The sequence below is a fragment of the Jaculus jaculus genome, chromosome 8, assembly GCF_020740685.1.
Source record: "Jaculus jaculus isolate mJacJac1 chromosome 8, mJacJac1.mat.Y.cur, whole genome shotgun sequence".
In the NCBI taxonomy this organism is placed as follows: Eukaryota; Metazoa; Chordata; class Mammalia; order Rodentia; family Dipodidae; genus Jaculus; species Jaculus jaculus.
The window spans coordinates 57,072,944-57,093,378 of NC_059109.1; the positions used below are offsets into that span (position 1 = coordinate 57,072,944).

The 20,435-nt window shown below is 43.0% G+C and overlaps 1 protein-coding gene and 1 non-coding gene across 2 annotated transcripts in view; one reads left to right on the top strand and one right to left on the bottom strand.

The window, feature by feature from the left end:
- Positions 1-20,435, bottom strand: part of Ganc (glucosidase alpha, neutral C) — a 96,629-nt gene that overhangs the window by 20,248 nt on the left and 55,946 nt on the right. Inside the window, exons 14-19 of the mRNA XM_045157498.1 lie at positions 16,261-16,404; positions 14,617-14,713; positions 12,876-12,977; positions 10,649-10,892; positions 8,154-8,218; positions 680-756 (exon numbers count right to left, since the gene is read on the bottom strand). Coding sequence (XP_045013433.1) covers positions 680-756; positions 8,154-8,218; positions 10,649-10,892; positions 12,876-12,977; positions 14,617-14,713; positions 16,261-16,404 — 729 coding nt within the window. The remainder of the gene's footprint in view (positions 1-679; positions 757-8,153; positions 8,219-10,648; positions 10,893-12,875; positions 12,978-14,616; positions 14,714-16,260; positions 16,405-20,435) is intronic.
- Positions 1,445-1,578, top strand: LOC123463251. Its single transcript, XR_006638839.1, has one exon.

Genomic DNA, 20,435 nt, shown 5'->3' on the forward strand with positions numbered 1-20,435 from the left:
CAGTCCTCTGAGGGGAGCCTGCCGCTTTGCCAGTCACCTTGAGTCAGCACACTCGCTCAGCACGACCGTCTATTGAGCTGCTGTATTTAACTGTTGTTCTCTTGTCAGGGGAGATCTCTGGGAAGTGCTCTTAGCTCCAGACATCCAAATTAACAGAGAAAATAAATAAATACAAGCTAGAAGCTGTACTAGGAAACAGGAGCATTTCCTGGACCCTAAGTTGTCCTCACCCCATGGTGCATGGCATGTGCGTATCTGAAACACAGACACTGAATCAATCAATTAATCAATCAATGGGAAAAAAAATCCTGATCCTCCTTGAAGTTGTCACCTAGTCATCTTTATTCAACCTCTCTATTAAATTTGTTGGCTTGTGGTCACGACTTAGACAAAGCATTAGCTGCTAGTCATTTCATGTGTATTCACAACTGCATAATGAAGAGATCTTTTTCCTAAAATAAATGAAGGGCTGGGTGTGGTTGCGCTCACCTTTAATCCCAGCAGAGGTAGAAGGATCACTGTGAGTTCAAGGCCAGCCTGAGACTACACAGTGAATTCCAGGTCAACTTGTGCTTAAGTGAGACCCTACTTCGAAAAACCTTCCTCCAAAAAAGAAGAAAGAAAGAAATGAGATGAGATGAGAGCTAGGAGACAGATGGCTATCTGTCGTTACTCTTACTTCATTTGATCCTGGCAGAAATACATCAACCGTGGTGGCTTTTGGTTCTGTGACTGGATGAGCCAATAAAGCACTTCCTAAAAAATGGAGAGAAAATAAAATTGAATGACATTACAGGAAATATAAAAAATCATTTCCTTTATTAAACACTTACGGTTTTTAAATCACGAAATTGTGAACTTCTGGAAGGCAGAGACAATGGTGAGTTGAACCAATAATTTGTCAGAGAGATGCATTGTTAGGAAAAGGACAATGGCTCAAAAAGGTGATGGGATTAAATTCATGTAGGGTATAACCCATTCCTAGGGTTATAGGAAAGGACTCTGACACAGTCTATTACACTCTTGTACACTTGTTTGTTTTTAATATTTAAAAATTTTATTTGTGGGCTGGAGAGATGGCTTAGCGGTTAAGTGATTGCCTGTGAAGCCTCAATTCCCCAACACCCACATAAACCAGATGCACAAGGTGGCATATACATCTGGAGCTTGCAGTGGGTAGAGGCCCTGGTGAGCCCATTCTCCCTCTCTCTCTCTCTGCCTCTTTCTCTGCCTTTCTGTCACTCTCAAATAAATAAATGAAATTTAAAAAATTATTGTGACTATTCTTCTTTTTTTTTGAAACTAAATACATTTTAATAGAAAACAAAATACAAAATAACTCTTTTCAGAAAACAGAAATATTTAATCCGTTTCCACACATTAGAACTTGCTTTGTCCTTAGAGCATGGTCTGATATGTGTGAGTGCGTGCTCGTGACTCTATTGTGACTATTCTTGATATTGATTGCATTTTCTAGTTGTATTTGCAACCACAGACAGTCACACACAGCAAACAGATGCTTCTCCCAACAGAATCTGTGCAGTTAACAGATTTTTCTATGCAATGGCTCCATACATTTAAAAAAAAGAGAGATGGTTAACGGTGCTTGCTTGCAAAGCCTGACTATCTGGGTTCAAGTCTCCATGTAAGTCCAGATGTGCAAAGTGGCACATGCATCTGGAGTTTATTTGCAATGGCAAAAAACCCTGGGCTAGAGAGATGGCTTACTGGTTAAGGCACTTGCCTGCAATGCCTACAAACTCCCATTTGAATCTCCAGGTCCCATGTAAGCCAGACACATAGTGACACAAGCGTGCAATGTTACACATACACACAAGGGGTGCAAGTGTCTGGAGCTAGTTTGCAGCAGCAGAAGGCCCTGGCATGCCCATTCTCTCTCTTTGCCTCTCTCTCTCTCTAAATATAAATAAAAAGACTGATGCATCCACAAAAAAAACAAAAAAATTATTTGCGAGGAGAGTGAAAACAGAGAATGAACAAATCAGCATGCCAGGGCCTCTTGCCACTGCTATTGAACTCCAGGCACATGCACCACTTTATGTATCATAGGTACCAGGGAATTGATCCTGGCCTGGTAGGCTTTGCAAGCAAGCACCTTTAACTGCTGAGCCATTTCTAGCCCTGTCCTCTGTTTCTTTTCTCTCTCTTCCTTTCCTCCCTCCCTCCCTCTCTCTCTCTCCCTCTTTTTTTTGGAGGCAAGCCTAACAGACTGCCTTTGTTTTAATGCAAGAGTGAGAAAGTGGGCTGGAGAGATGGCTTAGCGGTTAAGCTCTTTGCCTGTGAAGCCTAAGGAACCCGGTTCGAGGCTCAATTCCCCAGGACCCATGTTAGCCAGATGCACAAGGGGGTGCACGTGTCTGGAGTTCGTTTGCAGTGGCTGGAAGCCCTGGCGTGCCCATTTTCTCTCTCTCTCTGCCTCTTTGTCTCTCTCTGTTGCTCTCAAATAAATAAATAAAATAAACAAACAAACAAAAAAAAAGAGTGAGAAAGTGAGAGAGGGAGAAAGAGAACCGGTGCACCAGGGCCTCCAGCTACTCCAATTGAACTCCAGACCATGTGCTTCCTTGTGTACTTACATTAGTGCATCTGGTTTACATGGGACCTGGAGAGTGGAACATGAGTCCTTAGGCTTTGCAGGCAAGCACCTTAACTGTTAAGATATCTCTCCAGCCCTCTTTATCTCTCCAGCCCTCTTTCTTTCTTTTCAAATATGTTTTATTTTTCTTTATTTGAGAGAAAGAAATAGGGAGAGAGAGAGAGAGAGAGAGAGAGAATGGGCATCCCAGGGCCTCCAGCTGCTGTAAACAAACTCCATATGTATACACCCCCTTGTGCATCTGGCTTATGTGGGTCCTGGGGAATCGAACCTAAGTTCTTTGGCTTTGCAGGAAAGAGCCTTAACCACTAAACTATTTCTCCAGCCCTCTCTTTCTTTCTTTTTAAAAAATATTTTTCTGTGAAGTTATGAAATTTGCAGAAAAATGGATGGACCTGGAAAGTATTATACTAAGTCAGGTAACCCAGGCCCAGAAAGCCAAGCGCCACATGTTCTCCCTCATATGGGGATCCTAGCTACAGATGACTGGGCTTCTGTGTGAGAATGAAAATACTTAGTAGCAGAGGCCAGTAAGTTGAAAAGGAGACATAAAGGGTGGAGAAAGGAAGGGAGGAGGATACTTAATAGGTTGATATTGTATATATGTAATTACAATGATTGTAATGGGGAGGTAATATGATTGAGAATGGAATTTCAAACGGGAAAGTGTGGGGGTGGGGAGGGAGGGAATTACCATGGGATATATTTTATAATAATGGAAAATGTTAATAAAAATTTAAAAAAAAAAAAAAAAAAAAAAAATATTTTTCTGGGTATGGTGGCGTATGCCTTTAATCCCAGAACTTGGGAGGCAGAGGTAGGAGGATAGCCATGAATTTGAGGTCACCCTGAGGCTACATAGTGAATTCTAGGTCAGCCTGAGCTAGAGTGAGACCCTATTTCAAAACAACAACAACAAAAACACCTTTTAAAGCTGAGTGTGGCGGCACATGCAATCCTAGCACTCAGGAGGCAGAGATAGGAGTATTGCTGTGAGTTCAAGGCCAGTCTGAGACTACACAGTATGTTCCAGATCAGCCTGGGCTAAAGCAAGATCCTACCTCAAAAAAACAAAAAAAAAATTATTGATTTATTTACTTATAAAAGAAAGAGAGAGGAGAAAGAGAGAGAGAGAATGGGTATGCCAGGGCCTTCAGCCACTGCAAACAAACTCCAGGCACATGTGCCACCTTATATATCTGGCCAATGTGGGTAGTGGGGAATCAAACCTGGGTCCTTAGACTTTGTAGGCAAGCACCTTAACTGCTGATAGATCTCTCCAGCCCTGCTTTTCTTTTTAATTTTTTCTATTTATTTACATATTTGACAGAGAGAGGGAGAGGCAGAGAGGGAGAGAGAGAGAGAGACAGAGAGAGAGAGAGAGAGAGGGGGAGATAAAGAGAGATTAGGCACACCAGGTCCTCTAACCGCTGCAGATAGAACTCCAGATACATGTATCACCTTGTGCATCTGGCTTTTGTGGGTGCTGGGGAATTGAACCTAGGTCTTTTTTGTTTTTGTTTTTTTTTTTTGGTTTTTCGAGGTAGGGTCTCACTCTGGTCCAGGCTGACCTGGAATTAACTCTGCCATCTCAGGGTGGCCTTGAACTCATGGCAATCCTCCTACCTCTGCCTCCCAAGTGCTGGGATTAAAGGCGTGCGCCACCACGCCCGGCTAGGTCTTTAGGCTTCAAAACCAAGCACCTTAACCCCTAAGCCATCTCTCCAACCCATGGTTTTTTTTTTTTGAAACAGGGTTTTGCCATGTAGCGTAAGCTGACCTGGAATTTGTAACCCTGCCTCAGCCTCTCAAGTCTGGGATGGCAGGTACGAGCCACCATGCTCAGCTACAGTCTCATTTTGTGCTGAACTTCTAGTGAGCCACTAACCTCACAGCACCACTGCGCTTCTCCTAAGCACTTCATCACTTTCTGTCAGTGATGTGGGTCACAGTGAGCCCACGACTGCTATCCTGAAGTGTGTAATGTGGCTAGTCAGGCCCTTTTGCTTGGGCAATTATTGTATTATAAGGGAATTAGGTAATTCCTTTAGGGATGGACTTAAGTATTAATTTTGCTTTCATCTTGGCACCACACATGCATAAAATGCATCTACTTATGAATTCATTTAAAAAATTAAAAATATTTTATTTATTTAAAAGCAAAATTTTGGGCTGGAGAGATGGCTTAGCGGTTAAGCGCTTGCCTGTGAAGCCTAAGGACCCTGGTTCGAGGCTCGGTTCCCCAGGTCCCACGTTAGCCAGATGCACAAGGGGGCGCACGCATCTGGAGTTCGTTTGCAGAGGCTGGAAGCCCTGGCGCGCCCATTCTCTCTCTCTCTCTCTGTCTTTCTCTCTGTGTCTGTCGCTCTCAAATAAATAAATTAAAAAAAAATTTAAAAGCAAAATTTTTATTTTATTTAAAGCAAGTAGATAGGGAGAGAGAGAGAGAAAAGAAAATGGGCACACCAGGGCCTTCAGCCAATGCAAACGAGCTCCAGATGCATGTGCATCTGGCTTACGTGGGTCCTGGGGAATCAAACCTGGGTCCTTCTGCTTTGCAGGCAAGTGCCTTAACTACTAAGCCATCCCTCCAGCCCATGAATTCATTGTTTTGTTTTTTAAGGTAGGGTCTTGCTCTAGCCCAAGCTGGCCTGGAGTTTACTATGTAGTCTCAGGCTAGCTTTAAACTCACAGCACTCCTCCTACCTCTGCCTCCTGAGTGCTGGAATTACAGGCATACACCATCATACCCTGCTGAATTCATTGTTTAGGTTCTTGCTATGTATCCCTGGCTATCCTGGAAATTCACTGTAACCTAAGCTGGCCTTGAACTTATGATCCTTCTGCTCCAGCCTCTTGAGTACTGGGATTACAAGCATGTCTGTTGTGCCCAGCTTGAATTCATTCTTAGATTCAATATTTATTACTGAATGTCCACTGAGTATCAGGTACCATGCTAGGCTCTGGGAATGTAGTGATAAACAAAACAAGCATTGTTCTTACCTTCATGGAGTTCATAGTAAATAGATAAAGAGAGATATTAAAATGTAATTACAGGGCTTTACCTCCTCCTGCCTTTTCATGAGCAGGAGCTCTTCATACTTTCTCCTCTTTATCTAACAAAGTATCTCTCTCTCTAAAAATAGAGTAGGGGGCTGCAGGGATGGCTTAGCAGTTAAGGTGCTTGCCTTCAAAGCCAAAGGACCCAGGTTTGATTCCCCAGGACCCACGTAAGCCAGATGCACATGGTGGCACATGCATCTGGAGTTCATTTTCAGTGGCTAGAGGCCCTGACATGTCCATTTTCTCTCTGTCTCCCATTCCCTCTTTCTCTATCTCTCAAATAAAAAATATTAAAGAGCCAGGCATGGTGGCACATGCCTTTAATCCCAGCACTCGGGAGGCAGAGGTAGGATCATCGTGAGTTTGAGGCTAGCTGAGCTAGAGTGAGACACTACCTCGGAAATCAAAACAAAAAAAAAATTACATACATGCATACATATATATATAAAAAATATATGTAATTACAGCTGGGTGTGGTGGTACACACCTTTAATCCCAGCATTTTGGAGGAAGAGGAAAGAGGATTGCTATGAGTTTGAGGTCAGTCTGGGATTACAGAGTAAGTTCCAGATCAGCCTGGGCTAGAGTAAAACACTACCTCAAAAACAACAACAAAGAAAAGTAATTAAAAGTGATTACAGGAGTTGGAGAGATGGCTTAGTGGTTAAGGTGCTTGCCTTTGAAGCCTAAGGACCCAGGTTCAATTCTCCAGGACCCATGTAAGACAGATGCACAAGGTGGCAAAGCATCAGGAGTTGTTTGCAGTGGCTGGAGGTCCTGGCATGTCCATTCTCTGTATCTCTTCCTCCCTTCCTCCCTCCCTCTCCCCCTTCCTTCCTTTTTCTTCTCTTTTTCTTTTTTTTTAAGAGAAAGAGAGAGAGAACTGGCATGCCAGGGCCTCAGCCACTGCAATTAAACTTCGGATGCTTGAGCCACCTAGTCGGCATGTGCGAACTTGTGCTTACCTCATCTTTGTGTGTCTGGCTAATGTGGGATCTGGAGAGTAGAACATGGGCCTTACGCTTCGCAGGCGAGTGAACCACGAAGCTGTCTCTCCAGCCCTCCTATGTTTTTTTAATTTTTTTTTTTTTTTTACATTTGGAAGTTTTCACTATTTAGAATGGGATTCATTCTTCAGGCGACTCTAGTGTATGCATGTTTCAGATTTTATGGTCAAACCTCTTAAAGAAGCCTTGGAGCTGGGTGTGGTGGCACACGCCTTTAATCCCAGCACTTGGGAGGCAGAGGTAGGAGGATCATTTTGAGTTTGAGACCAACCTGAGACTACATAGTGAATTCCAGGTCAGCCTGAGCTAGAGTGAGAACCTACATTGAAAAATCAAAAGAGAAGCAACAGCCTTGGACTGGCTTAGCGGTTAAGGTACTTGCCTGCTAAGCCTAAGGACCCAGGTTCAATTCCCTAGTACCCATGCAAGCCAGATGCCCAAGGTGGCGCATGCATTTGGAGTTTGTTTGCAGTGGCTAGAGGCCCTCTATCTGTCTCCTTCTCTCTCTCTAACAAATAAAGAGAAATAAAGTAATTTTAAAAATAAAGAAAGAAGAAGCCCTAGCTAGGTGTGGAGGTGCATATCTGCATTCTAGCACTCTGGAGGCTAATGTAGGAGGGTTACAAGTTTGAGGGCTACATAGTGAGGCCCTACCACAAAAGAACACATAAAGAGGTCCAGTATTGCACATGAAATAAACTCTTCTGGTTCTTTCGTCATCTGACCTGCTTTCCTCTACTTTCCATGCCTGCAGTGATCTCACCAGGCTTAGTGGTATGGGCCCCAGGCAAAACTCCCAAACTAGAGCCACCAATATAAAGGGTTTATTTGAAGTTGATAAGAACAAATATTGTTATAACACAAAAAAATAAAGCTATGATCCACTAATGCATAAAAATCTGGTGAAGAGGGCTGGAAAAAGCAGTTAAGGCACTTACCTGCAAAGCAAAAGGTCCTAGGTTTGAGTACCCAGGACCTACGTAAGCCAGATGCACAAGGTAGTACATGTGTCTGGAGTTCATTTGCAGTGGCTGGGGATCCTGGCATGCCCATTCTTTCTTTATCTGTGCTTCTTTCTCTCTCTCAAATAAATAAATAAATAAATTTAAATATCTGGTGAAGGGGGCTGGAAGGATGGCTTAGAGGTTAAGGTGTTTGCCTGTAAAGCCAAAGGACTCAGGTTCGATTCCCCAGGACCCACATTAGCCAGATGCACAAGGAGGCGCATGTGTCTGGAGTTCGTTTGCAGTGGCTGGAGGCCCTGGCACCCCATTCTCTCACTCTCTCTCCCTCTTTCTCTGTCAAATAATTAAATAATGATAAATATTTTAGAAAATCTGGTGAAGGGATTTCTTTTATTTTTATTATTTGTCTTTCTTGGGCTTAGAGTTTTTTCATACTAGAAAATATAATAAACACATAGCTATAGTATTTATCATAGCTCTAATTAATCTATAAATGCTTACCTAGCATGTATTCATCTTCCACACCAAAAGTCTCTAATTCATTAGGGAATTCTACCCACAGAGGCCTGAGAAAATAAAAATAATTCATATTTTAATATCATTATATATTTTAGTATTTTTAAAGATGTTTTATTAATTTTTATAGTATTAGTTTTATAACTATTGAAAGGAAATTGGAAAGTACCAAAAGAGGCAATCTTCTTTTTCATGATTTAAGAGTTTTTTATTAACAATTACTATGTTATGTCATATTTTATTATGTGAAAGAGTTTTTATTAACTAAATGTTCTAATGAAATATTGAGAATTCTGTTCATTACAATTGTTCCTTCTGATTGTTTACTACTAACTACTTCACTAAAAAGCCAAATCACAACTTTACTCAAGTTGAAATGCCCAGTGCATTGGCTTAGAGTCAATTAAATGTTGTTAAAAATCATATTTTACTATGATGACAATTCTGTGCCATTTTTTCTTGCTGTTATTACTGTTCATGCATCACTCACTCATTACTTATTTAAATGAGTAGAGCTGGCTTTCCTTGTTTCAAAGTTACCAACATTGGGGAGGGGATGAAAAATTGATCAGTTTTTTAATAATTATTTTTCATAAAATTAATCTAGACTGACCTGAAATCCACTCTATTTTTATTTTTATTTATTTATTTATTTGAGAGAGAGACAGGTGCAGGGAGAGAGAATGGGCGTGCCAGGGCCTCCAGCCACCGCAAATGAACTACAGATGCATGTGGCCACCTTGTGCATCTGGCTCACATGGGTCCTGGGGAATCAAACCAAGGTCCTTTGGCCTTGCAGGCAAGTGCCTTAACCACTAAGACATCTCTCCAGCCCTGTTTGTTTTTTGATGTAGTGTCTCTCTTTGGACTACTATGTAGAGTATCAGGCTGGCCTCAAACTCACAGTGATCCTCTTACCTCTGCTTCCTGAGTGCTGGGGATTAAAGGTGTGCACATCCACTCCTGGCCCAACAAATTTTTTTAATAAGAGAAATTTTTATTTATTTATTTATTTTTGGTTCTTTGAGGCAGGGTTTCATTCTAGTCTAAGTTGACCTGGAATTCACTATGTAGTCTCAGGGTGGCCTTGAACTCATGGTGAGCCTCCTACCTCTGCCTCCAGAGTGCTGGGATTAAAAACATGTGCCACCACACCTGGCTAAGAAAAACTTTTTTTTTTTTTTGAGGTAGGGTTTCACTCTAGCCCAGGCTAACCTGGAATTCACTGTGTAGTCTCAGTGTGGCCTCAAACTCACGGTGATCCTCCTACCTCTGCCTTCCGAGTGCTGGAATTAAAGGCATGCGCCACCATGCCCGGCAAACATTTTTAATTTATTCAAAAGCCTTCATAATAATATATTCCTTTTCTACTAAATGGTAGCAAGACATTTGTCTCTAAATCTGGTTAATATCTAGAATCACCAGAAAACTTCTCACACAGAATCCTGAGAATTAACCAAGGAGACTACTAGAACATTTTGAAGGCATGGCCTTAGTAATCTATACCTTTAAAGAGATTCCCAGGTGGTTCACATTTGCCCCAAGTCTAGAAACTGCTATTTCTGAAATCCTGGTATCTCTGTAGGCACTGTTCTCTAACCTAGAAAGTTGCTTTTATTCCTTCAAAATAGAATTTACATGTTAGAAAAAAATGTTCCCCTCAAACTTGGAACAGTTCAGTTCTTACGGTTAGACAAAGCCCAAGATGGCAGGTAAATTACTTCTCATGACAGGAAGCTTATGGGTTAAATACTAAATGTATTCAAATATAAAGTCAGGGCTGGAGAGATGGAGTATTGGCTAAGGCACCTGCCTGCAGAGCAAAGGACTCTGGTTCACTTCCCCAGGACCCTTGTAAGCCAGATGCACAAGGTGACGCATGTGTCTGAAGTTCATATGCAATGTCTGGAGTTCATATGCAGTGGCTGAAGGCCCTGGAGCACCCATTTTAGCCCTCTCTTCCTCTCTCTCAAATAAATAAAATTTAAAAAGTCAAATATACACCTGGGCATGGTGGTACACACCTTTAATCCCAGCACTCAGGAGGCAGAGGTAGGAGGATCACCATGAGTTTGAGGCCACTGTGAGTACATAGTGAATTCCAGGTCAGCCTGGGCTAGAGCGAGATCCTACCTCGAAAAAAAGTCAAATATAAAATCACTTCCTTACTCTTTAAAATATTTGTATTTCTGTCTCCTAGTAGCTATTAATACTTTAATCACATGTAGTGGGGGATCTAGTTTTTATCTTCTGGCTCTTCAACAGCCAGGCACCCTATGCACAGTTGAAGTCAAGTTGGCTAAAATTTGACTGACTGCATGGCTTGTCTTCACTTCAATCACTGAACCTTAGGAGTCCAGTTCCTAAACACTGAGAGGATCGGTATAGGCTGGTTGCTTGAGCCCCTAAATCGAGAATGCCTGCCTGCCTCCTCCCTCCTTCCCTCCATCCCTCTCTTCCTCTCTCTCTTTCTTTCTTACCTCATGACAGGCTCAGAAGCCACATGTGCATGGTAGAACAGAGAATACAGATAGGGCATGAGGGTGTAGCGCTCTCTGATGGCTTCCCTGATGAGCCGGGTGTGTTCTTCCCCAAACAGCCAGGGTTCCCGCCGCTTGGTGTTCATGGTAGCATGGCCACGGAAGAAGGGCTGGTAAGCTCCTGCCTGGTACCAACGCACCAGCAGCTCTGCCTCTGGGTTCCCTATGAAGCCGCCCACATCAGCTGGTTAAAGCAAACAAAGACCAAATGAGGAAACCAGGCTTCAAATAATGAGCCATTCAGGTTACATAAGGCCTTGAAAACTGAGACAGGTTCTGAATGCATACTCAGAATGACAGAACAAACCTATGGCCTCAAAGAGAGGAATAAACACTCCCAAACCTAGCCTATTTGGGGATCTGATGAAATGCTCTTTGAATATTCTTTTATTATTATTGCTATTACTATTACTGTTGTTGGGGGGTGCCATAGTGTGTGTGAAGGTCAGGGGGCATCCTCTGGGTGCTGGTCCTATCTTTCCAAGCTGTTTGAGGCAGGGCTTCTCTTGGTTGTTTATTTAGTTAGTTAGTTTTGCCTCTGGGAAGGCCAGACTAGCTGGCCCTCAAGCTTTGGGATTCTCCTGATTCTGTCTCCAGCTGTCATTGATGCATTGGGATTACAGACCAGTGCCACTGCAGGTCCTGCTTTTATGTGGGTGCTGGGGACCCAAAGTTTAATAGGCAGGATTGCAGAGAAAGCACGTTTAATCACACTGAAACTTCTCTCCATCCCTTAATATTCCTTTTTTTTAAAAAAAATATTTTACTTTTTTATATATTTGAGAGACAGAGAGAGGAAGAGAATGGGCATGCCAAGGCCTCTAGAAACTGCAAACCAAACTCCAGATGCATGTGCCACCCTATGCATCTGGCTTCATATGGGTATTGGGTAATCAAACCCTGGTCCTTAGTCTTTGCAGGCAAGCCATCTCTCCAGGCCCCCTAATTTTCAATGTTTGTATATAAGTAAATAAGGGAACGTGAGAGTGAGTATAGACCATTAATGACACTAAGAGAAGAGAGGGAAGGAGGTGATGGGAAGCGTGCAGTCGGAAAGCAGAAAGGAGGCTGTAGTGGGAGGGAACCAGGCAGGAGTGAAAGGACCAGAGGGAGGGAAGGGAAGGGAAACATAAAACAGTATCTGCTCAAAATACAACATAATCAATCCTAATTCTTTGTATGCTACTAAAAAAACTTTTTTTTTGTTTGATTTTTGAGGTAGGGTCTCACTCTAGCTCAGACTGACCTGGAATTCACTATGGAGACTCAGGGTGGCCTTGAACTCATGGCGATCCTCTTATGTCTGCCTCCTGAGTGCTGGGATTAAAGGCGTGCGCTACCATGCCCAGCTAAAAATACTTTTCTTTTTTTAAAGGGATGTTAATTTGTTTCTTTTCCTGTAGAAAACAGGAGGTGTCTGGGACTACAGTCACTGAGCACCTTTTGTAGTGATATGTCATATCTGAATTAAATTCTTAGGATTAGGGAAGGCAAGCCTTTAGAGACACTTCTTTTAACTAAATTTCTCTCCCCATAGCTTTAAAAAAAAACAGTTGAAATATTTTTATTTTTCCCCTGAGGTAGGGTCTCACTCTAACCCAGGCTGACCTGGGACTCATTTTGTAGTCCCAGACTGGCCTCGAACTCACAGTGATCCTCCTACCTCAGCCTCCCCAGTGCTGGGATTAAAGACGTGTGCCACCACGCCCAGCCTTGTGGCAGAACTTTAAATCTGCTCAGCACAAAGCATTTCTGTTTCTGAATCCTGGGAATCAAACCCCTGGCCTGGGCAACTGCCTACTGAGCTAGATTCAGCCACAGGCAGGTTTTTATGTGATAAATTCCCTGTCTTCCTTTCACTTTCCACTTTCAAGAAGAAAAGCTCTGTTTCCAGGAGGAAAACAGATATTAAATGTCTCTAAGGGGGCAGTACTGAGAAAATAATGGAATCAAGCACCCTGCTCCCCTTCTGACAATCTGGCTCCAAGTCTGCAGTTCACACTACACACAGTTAGTTCTCAAGCATCCCTTCCACTCTCCGCCCATGTTTTTTTCTTCCATACATTTATTTCTGCCTAAAGCAGCTAACAAGCAGGCATCTGTAACTAGCTTGGAGAAAACTACCTTCGCTTTTCCTTTTCTTTCACGTGAACAGGATTTGTCTTACCTCCACAAAAAGCGATCCCACAAATGCTGAGAGTGAGTAACATTGGGATTGAAATTTTCAGGTAACTCCATTCTGCTGTGTTGTCACCTGTCCATACTGCACCTTTGGTCACCAGCAACAGAGTAATAAGAAAAAACACAAAATATCTCATGTATTCAATTTCATATTTAGATGCTCTTTTTGAGACTATATTTCATGTAGTTCAGACTGGCCTCAAATTTGTTATGTAGCTAAGGATGACCTTGAACCCTTGCTCCTTTTTTTTTTTTTTCCAAGGCAGGGTCTCACTGTAGCCCAGACTGACCTACAATTCACCATGTACTCAGGGTGGCCTTGAACTCATGGCGATCCTCCTACCTCTTCCTCCCGAGTGCTGGGCTTATAGTTAAAGGCGTGCGCCACCACACCCAGCACTCTTGCTCCTTTAAATAGCCTCATAATAGTGTATCCCGTGGATATACCATGCTTTTATAATTCTTCCTTTACTCTTTCATATTTAGACCTTTTATTTTTGTTTCAATGACTAATGCTGTGGTAAGCCTCTCTATGCACAAATCTTTGACTGGAATGCTGCTATTTTTTTTTTTTTTTTTGAGGTAGGGTCTCACTCTAGTGCAGGCTGACCCGGAACTCACTGCAGTCCCAGGCTGGCCTCTGCCTCCCAAGTGCTGGAGTTAAAGGCATGAGCCACAATGCCAGGCCTATTTTGTCCTTTTGCTGAATGCCACTGGTGCTGGCTTTCTGGGGTAGAGTGGGAGCCTAAAAATGGCCATGACACAGTAAGAGCTGGGTTCTTCAAACTAGGACCTATGCTCTCAGTTAATTAGGTAAGGGCAGGAGACTTAAAATAGCCTTGCTGCCACAGGGTAGCTAAGTTGAACTAGATCTGCATTAGCTACTAAACTAGATCCAGTTATAGATGACCCTGATCACAAGCAACAGCCAGGTCTATTTTAAGCCATTTTCCTAAGTGGAACAGGTGGCTGAAAGAATATGTTTGCGGTATATTTCCTTGTAATTTTTGGCCATAGTTACGTTTTATTTTTGAGGCAGAGTCTCATGTAGTCCAGGCTGGCTTCAAATTCACTATGTAGATGAGGATGACCTTGTACTTCCTATCCTCCTGCCTCCCAAGTACTAGGGGCACAGGCATGCACCACCACGTCCAGTTTAGCGCTCCACAACCTGAGCTACATACCCAGCTCTGGACTCTGTCTTTTAGGAGAAAATGCATTGTGGTGGTTTGATTCAGGTGTCCCCCATAAACTTAGGTGTTCTGAATGCTAGCTCCCCAGCTGATGGATATTTGGGAATTAATGCCTCCTGGAGGGAGTGTATTGTTGGGGGCGGGCTTATGGTCTTTATAGCCAATTTCCCCATGCCAGTGTTTGGCACACCCTCCTGTTGCTGTGGTCCATCTTATGTTGGCCAGGGGGTGATGTCCACCTTCTGCTCATGCCATCGATTTCCCCTGCCATCGTGAAGCTTCCCCTCGAGCCTGTAAGCCAAAATAAAACTCTTTTTCCCAGAAGCTGTTCTTGGTTAGGTGATTTCTATCAGCAATGCGACCGGACTGCAACATGCATGCTTCATGGCACGTCACTTTGGGTACTCAAAGTTCCAAGGGATGACTAGTGAAGAGGGACACAGTGACAGCAGGCAGCATGAATCACGAATGGTGTAAGAAAAGGATGATGGTTAGCCTATCTTTTTCAGTCTGATAATGTGAGTCGCTTCTTACCATATTTTTGTGATCCGGCAAAGAAAGAACGTGAAAGAACAAAGGGTCTCTCCTTCCCTTTAGATCGCTGTATCAGGCCTTCTGCAGTAGCCATTTGCTATAGAGCCAATGGAAAAAGATTTTTAAAATATTTTATTGGGCTGGAGAGATGAGTTGGTGGTTAAAGTACTTGCCTGCAAAGCCAAAGGACCCAAGTTTGATTCCCCAGAACCCACATAAGCCAGATGTACAAGGTGGCGCATGTGTCTGGAGTTCGTTTGCAGTGGTTGGAGGCCCTGGTACACCCATTCTCTCTCTCTCTCTTTCTGTCTCTTTCTCTCTGTCAGATAACTAAAACTAAAATATTGGGCTGGAGAGATGGCATAGCAGGTAAGGCATTTGCCTGCAAAGCCAAAGGATCCCAGTTCAATTCTCCAGGACCCATGTAAGCCAGATGCACAAGGGGGCACATGCATCTGGAGTTTGTTTACAGTGGCTAGATGCCCTGGTATGCCCATTCTCTCTCTCTCTCTCTCTCTCTCTCTCAAATAAATAAATAAATAAATTTTTAAAACATAAATATTTAATATATATATATTTTTTATTCACTTGCAAGTAGAGAGAGAGAGAGGGAATGGGCACACCAGGGCCTCTTGCCACTGTAAACAAACTCCAGATTCATGTGGCACTCTGTGCATCTGGCTTCATGTGGGCACTAGGGAACTGAACCCGGGCATACAGGGCTTGCAAGCAAGTGCCTTCAATCACTGAGGCAACTTTTCAGCCCAAGAAAAATCTTAAAGAGATGACAGGATTAGGGTATTATGCTAACATTATCAATTGGTTTGTTTTTATTTTTTATTTTTGGTTTTTCAAGGTAGGGTCTCACCAGCCCAGGCTGACCTGGAATTTACTATGTATTCTCAGGGTGGTCTTGAACTCATGGTGATCCTTCCTACATCTGCCTCCTGAGTGCTAGGACTAAAGGTATGTGCCACCATGCCCAGCTTCAATTGGTTTTCTGTTTGTTTGACTGGTTGGTTTTTTAAGGTAGGGTCTCACTCTAGCCCAGGCTGACCTGGAATTCACTATGTAGTCTCAGGGTGGCCTTGAACTCATGGTGATCCTCCTACTTCTGCCTCCCGGTTGCTGGGATTAAAGGTGTGTGCCACCACGCCCAGCTTCAATTGGCTTTTTAATATGCAAAAAATGAAATAGAAGGTGGATATATAAAATGGAAACTATTAAAATAAATCTATCAAATGAAAGCCAAGTGTGGTGGCACACACCTTTAATCCTAGCATTGGGAGGCAGAGGTAGGACGACCTCCATGAGTTCAAGAGTTCAAGGACAACCTGAGACGACACAGTGAGATCCAACTCAGTCTGGGCTACAGTGAAACCCTACCTTACAAAAACAAAAACAAAAACAAAACCAAAACCAAAAATCTATCAAATGATTTTGATGATATAGTAAAATTTAAAATTCATCAAGCTTAGTATGGAAGGAAAAAGAGACAAAGGAGAAACTATAAAGTGTCTTGTATTTGTTATAAGCTAAGACTCACTGTAGTTGTCAGAAAAGACTCAAGAAACGTGAAGAGTACACTGTAACGATTGCAAAAGGTAGAGCATGTGTGAAGCCAGCTCTCTTCTTATGGCTTACCTGATAAAGTCCATAGATGTTGTGAAGTTCCCTGTGCTCCCAGTTGCCGTAATGAATTACATTCTTTTGCATGGTTAGCTCTGGCCCTCTAAAGACTGAAGGCTCATTCATGTCATTCCATACGAAGAGGATATCTGTAGATCCCTAGAAAGTAAATCTTGGCCATAAAAATACTCCCACAGGGATGATGTTCATGAAGAGTGTTTAATCTACTTTTCTTTCCTATCCCTAAATATAACTAATTTACTTACTTATTATGCTTATTAGGCAGGGAATCATGTCTGTTTTGTTCAGTGATACATTTCAAACATCTGAATAGTACCTGGTCCATAGAAAGCTTTCAATAAATATTTGTTGCTGAGTGAAAGAATGCTGCACTGTAATATCTGAAATATACATTGTCCAGCAAGTTCTCTCTAAGATGTTTCTAGAATCCCTGTCAGAGAAGCTGTGAATGTTTGCAATTAGGCTCTTTTTTAAAAAAGTTATTTATTTATTTATTTATTTGAGAGCGACAGACACAGAGAGAAAGACAGATAGAGGGAGAGAGAGAGAATGGGCGCGCCAGGGCTTCCAGCCTCTGCAAACGAACTCCAGATGCGTGCGCCCCCTTGTGCATCTGGCTAACGTGGGACCTGGGGAACTGAGCCTCAAACCGGGGTCCTTAGGCTTCAAAGGCAAGTGCTTAACCGCTAAGCCATCTCTCCAGCCCACAATTAGACTCTTTATCATTCATCACCTACAATCTTTGCTACCACCCTTAACTAAATGCAGTTATTGCTACACAAGACTCTATTTTCCCTCAAACACTCTGAATGACTTGACAGCTTAGTTCTTAGCACCATCTGTAGTTTGTGCTCTCTGTAGAACTGTTCACTAGAGTAGGAAGAACAGGTAAGCCCGCAAGGTAAACATGGTGTTATAATACCTTTTATAGACACTCTGTCTTAGGATTTTACTGAATGGACAATTACAGGGAGCAGTAGACATAATGTTCCATTATTTCTGAATGTCCTGCTCTTTGCAATACAGCAACGTCTTCTCACTAGCTTCCTTCCAGAACACCACAACACACATTTGTGCCCCTAAACATGCGATAATCTTTCAAATGCCTATCACATGCTTTCTTTTTACTTTAATTTTCTTTTTAAGACTGGGAGAGAGAGGGAGAGAATTGACAATGGCCTCAGCCACTGAAATTGAACTCCAGATGCCCGTCTCACCTAGTGGGCATGTGCGACCTTGCACTTGCCTCACCTTTGTGTGTCTGGCTTATGTGGGATCTGGAGAGTTGAACATGGGTCCATAGGCTTCGCAGGCAAGTGCCTTAACCACTAAGCCATCTCTAGTCCTCTTTTGACTTTTAAATTTTCATTTTTTGTCAGGTGTGGCAGTACATGCTTTTGGAAGATTGCTGTGAGTTCAAGGCCAGCCTGGAACTACAGAGTGAGTTATAGGTCAGCCTGGGCTACAGTGAGACCCTACCTTGAAAAAAACATTATTTTATGAATGGCAGAGTCTCACTCTAATCCAGGCTGATCTAGAACTCACTGTGCAGCCCAGGTTGGCCTCAAACTCATGGAAATCTTATATTAGCTTTCTAAGTGCTGGGACTAGAGGTGTGAGCCACCACACCTGGCATCCGTTGACTCTTTGCCTTCAGCTATTTCTAAGTTAATGTATTTCTGTGGAAAGGCTACATGGCTCCCAAATATGTGGTGTGCTTCTTTTTAAATAATATTTTTATTTCTTTATTTACAAGCAGAGTGAGAGAAGACAGACAGACCAAGAGAATGGGCATGCCAGGGTCTCCAGCCATTATTGTAAATGAACTCCGGATGTGTGAGCCACTGTACATCTGGCTTTATGTGGGTACTAGGGAATCAATCCTGGGTCTTCAGGCTTTGCAGACAAGTGCCTTAGCCACTGAGCCACCTCTCCAGCCCTCACTGTGCTTCTTTAGCACCATCCAGGGAATGACTGGCAACCCGTGTGTGAGTGTGTGTGTGTGTGTATGTGTATGTGTGTAAGCAGTCATAGACAATAGAGAAGTGAACAAGTATGGCTATATTTGGTCCAAGGGTTGCTGTCTATACCTGTTCTAAGGTTTCTCTCTAGTGTTTCATATAGGATGCTCAGTAATTAGTATGTAGTGGTTAAGTGCTCAGCTTGGAAGACAGACAGAAAAACTGTATTCAGTTTTTATTAGGTATTACCATCATCATAATTGGTTAAAAGCAGTTCTCCAAATATGGCCTCTCCTGTTCTTTCTGTGGCTCTTATCAGATTTTTCTTTAAGATTTATTTATTTACTTATTTGAGAGGGATGTAGAGAATGAGAATGGGTGTACCAGGGCCTCCTGTCACTGCAAACAAACTCTAGGTGCACGTGCCACTGCTAGATGAACTCCAGACACACGTATCACTTTGTGTAGCTGGCTTTACATGGGTGATGGGGAATCGAACCTGTGTTGTTAGGCTTTGCAGGCAAGCACCTTAACTCATGAGCCATCTCTCCAGCCCTTGTCTTTTTTTTTTTTTTTTTTTCTATTTGAGGCAGGGTCTCATATAGCCTAGGATGGCTTTGAACTCACTATGTAGCTGAGGATGACTTGAACTTATGATCCTTCTGCCTATACCTGCTGTGTTTCCATGCCTAATATTATAGGGTGCTAGCACTTGACTCAAGAGTTTGTGCATGCTAGACAAACACCTTCCACCTGAGCGATAGCTCCAGCCCAAAGGCTTTAAAAAATATTTATTTTAGGGCTGGAGAGATGGCTTAGTGGGTAAGCACTTGCCTGTGAAGCCTAAGTACCCTGGTTCAAAGCTCGGTTCCCCAGGTCCCACGTTAGCCAGATGCACAAGGGGGTGCACGCGTCTAGAGTTCGTTTGCAGAGACTGGAAGCCCTGGCGCGCCCATTCTCTCTCTCTCCCTCTATCTGTCTTTCTTTCTGTGTCTCTCGCTCTCAAAAAAAAAAATATTTATTTTAGCTGGGTGTGGCGGCACATGCCTTTAATCCCAGCACTCAGGAGGCAGAGGTAGTAGGAGTGCCATGAGTTCAAGGCCACCCTGAGACTACATAGTGAATTCTAGGTCAGCCAGGGCTAGAGCAAGACCCTACCTCAAAAAAAAAAACCCAAAAAATAAATAAATAAAATGAGACACACACACACACACACACACAGAGAGAGAGAGAGAGAGAGAGAGAGAGAGAGAGAAAGAAAGGGGGAAGAATAGGCATGCCATTCTCTAGCTACTGCAAATGAACTCCAGATGCATGTGCCACATTGTGTGTCTGGTTTTACATGGGTACTGGGGAACTGAACCCAGACCATTAAGTTTTGCAAGCATGCACCTTAACTGCTGAGCCATGTCACCAGTCTGACTTTTAAAAAAATTACATTTAAAAAAATATTTTATTTATTGCCGGGCATGGTGGTACACGCCTTTAATCCCAGCACTTGGGAGGCAGAGCCAGGAGGATTGACATGAGTTTGAGGCCACCCTGGGACTTCATAGTGAATTCCAGCTCAGCCTGGGCTAGAGTGAAAGCTTACCTCTAAACAACAACCAAAAACAAAATAAAATACTTTATTTATTTATTTGAAAGCAGAGCGAGATTGAGAGGACAGACAGACAAAGAGAATGGGCACAGCAGGGCCTTTAGCCACTGCAAATGAACTCCAGACACATGTGCCACTTTGTGCATCTGGCTTTATGTGGGTTCTAGGGAATTGAACCCAGGTTGTCAGGCTTTGCAGGCAAGTGCCTTAACTGCTGAGCCATCTCTCCAGCCCAATTTTTTTTGAAACAGGGTTTCACTCAGTAGCCTAGAATAGCCTTGAGCACATAACAATTCTTTTGCCTCAACCTACCGGATAGTGGGATTACACGTGTTAGCTACCATTCCTGGCTTCATATCAACTTTAAATGTCAGCCATAAAAAGGTTTTTTAGGGCTGGAGAGATGGCTTAGTGGTTAAGTGCTTGCCTGTGAAGCCTAAGGACCCTGGTTTGAGGCTCGATTCCCCAGGTCCCACGTTAGCCAGATGCACAAGGGGGCGCTCGCGTCTAGAGTTTGTTTGCCGAGGCTGGAGGTCCTGGCGTGCCCATTCTCTCTCTATCTGCCTCTTCCCCCACCCCCCACTTGCTCTCAAATAAATAAATAAAGA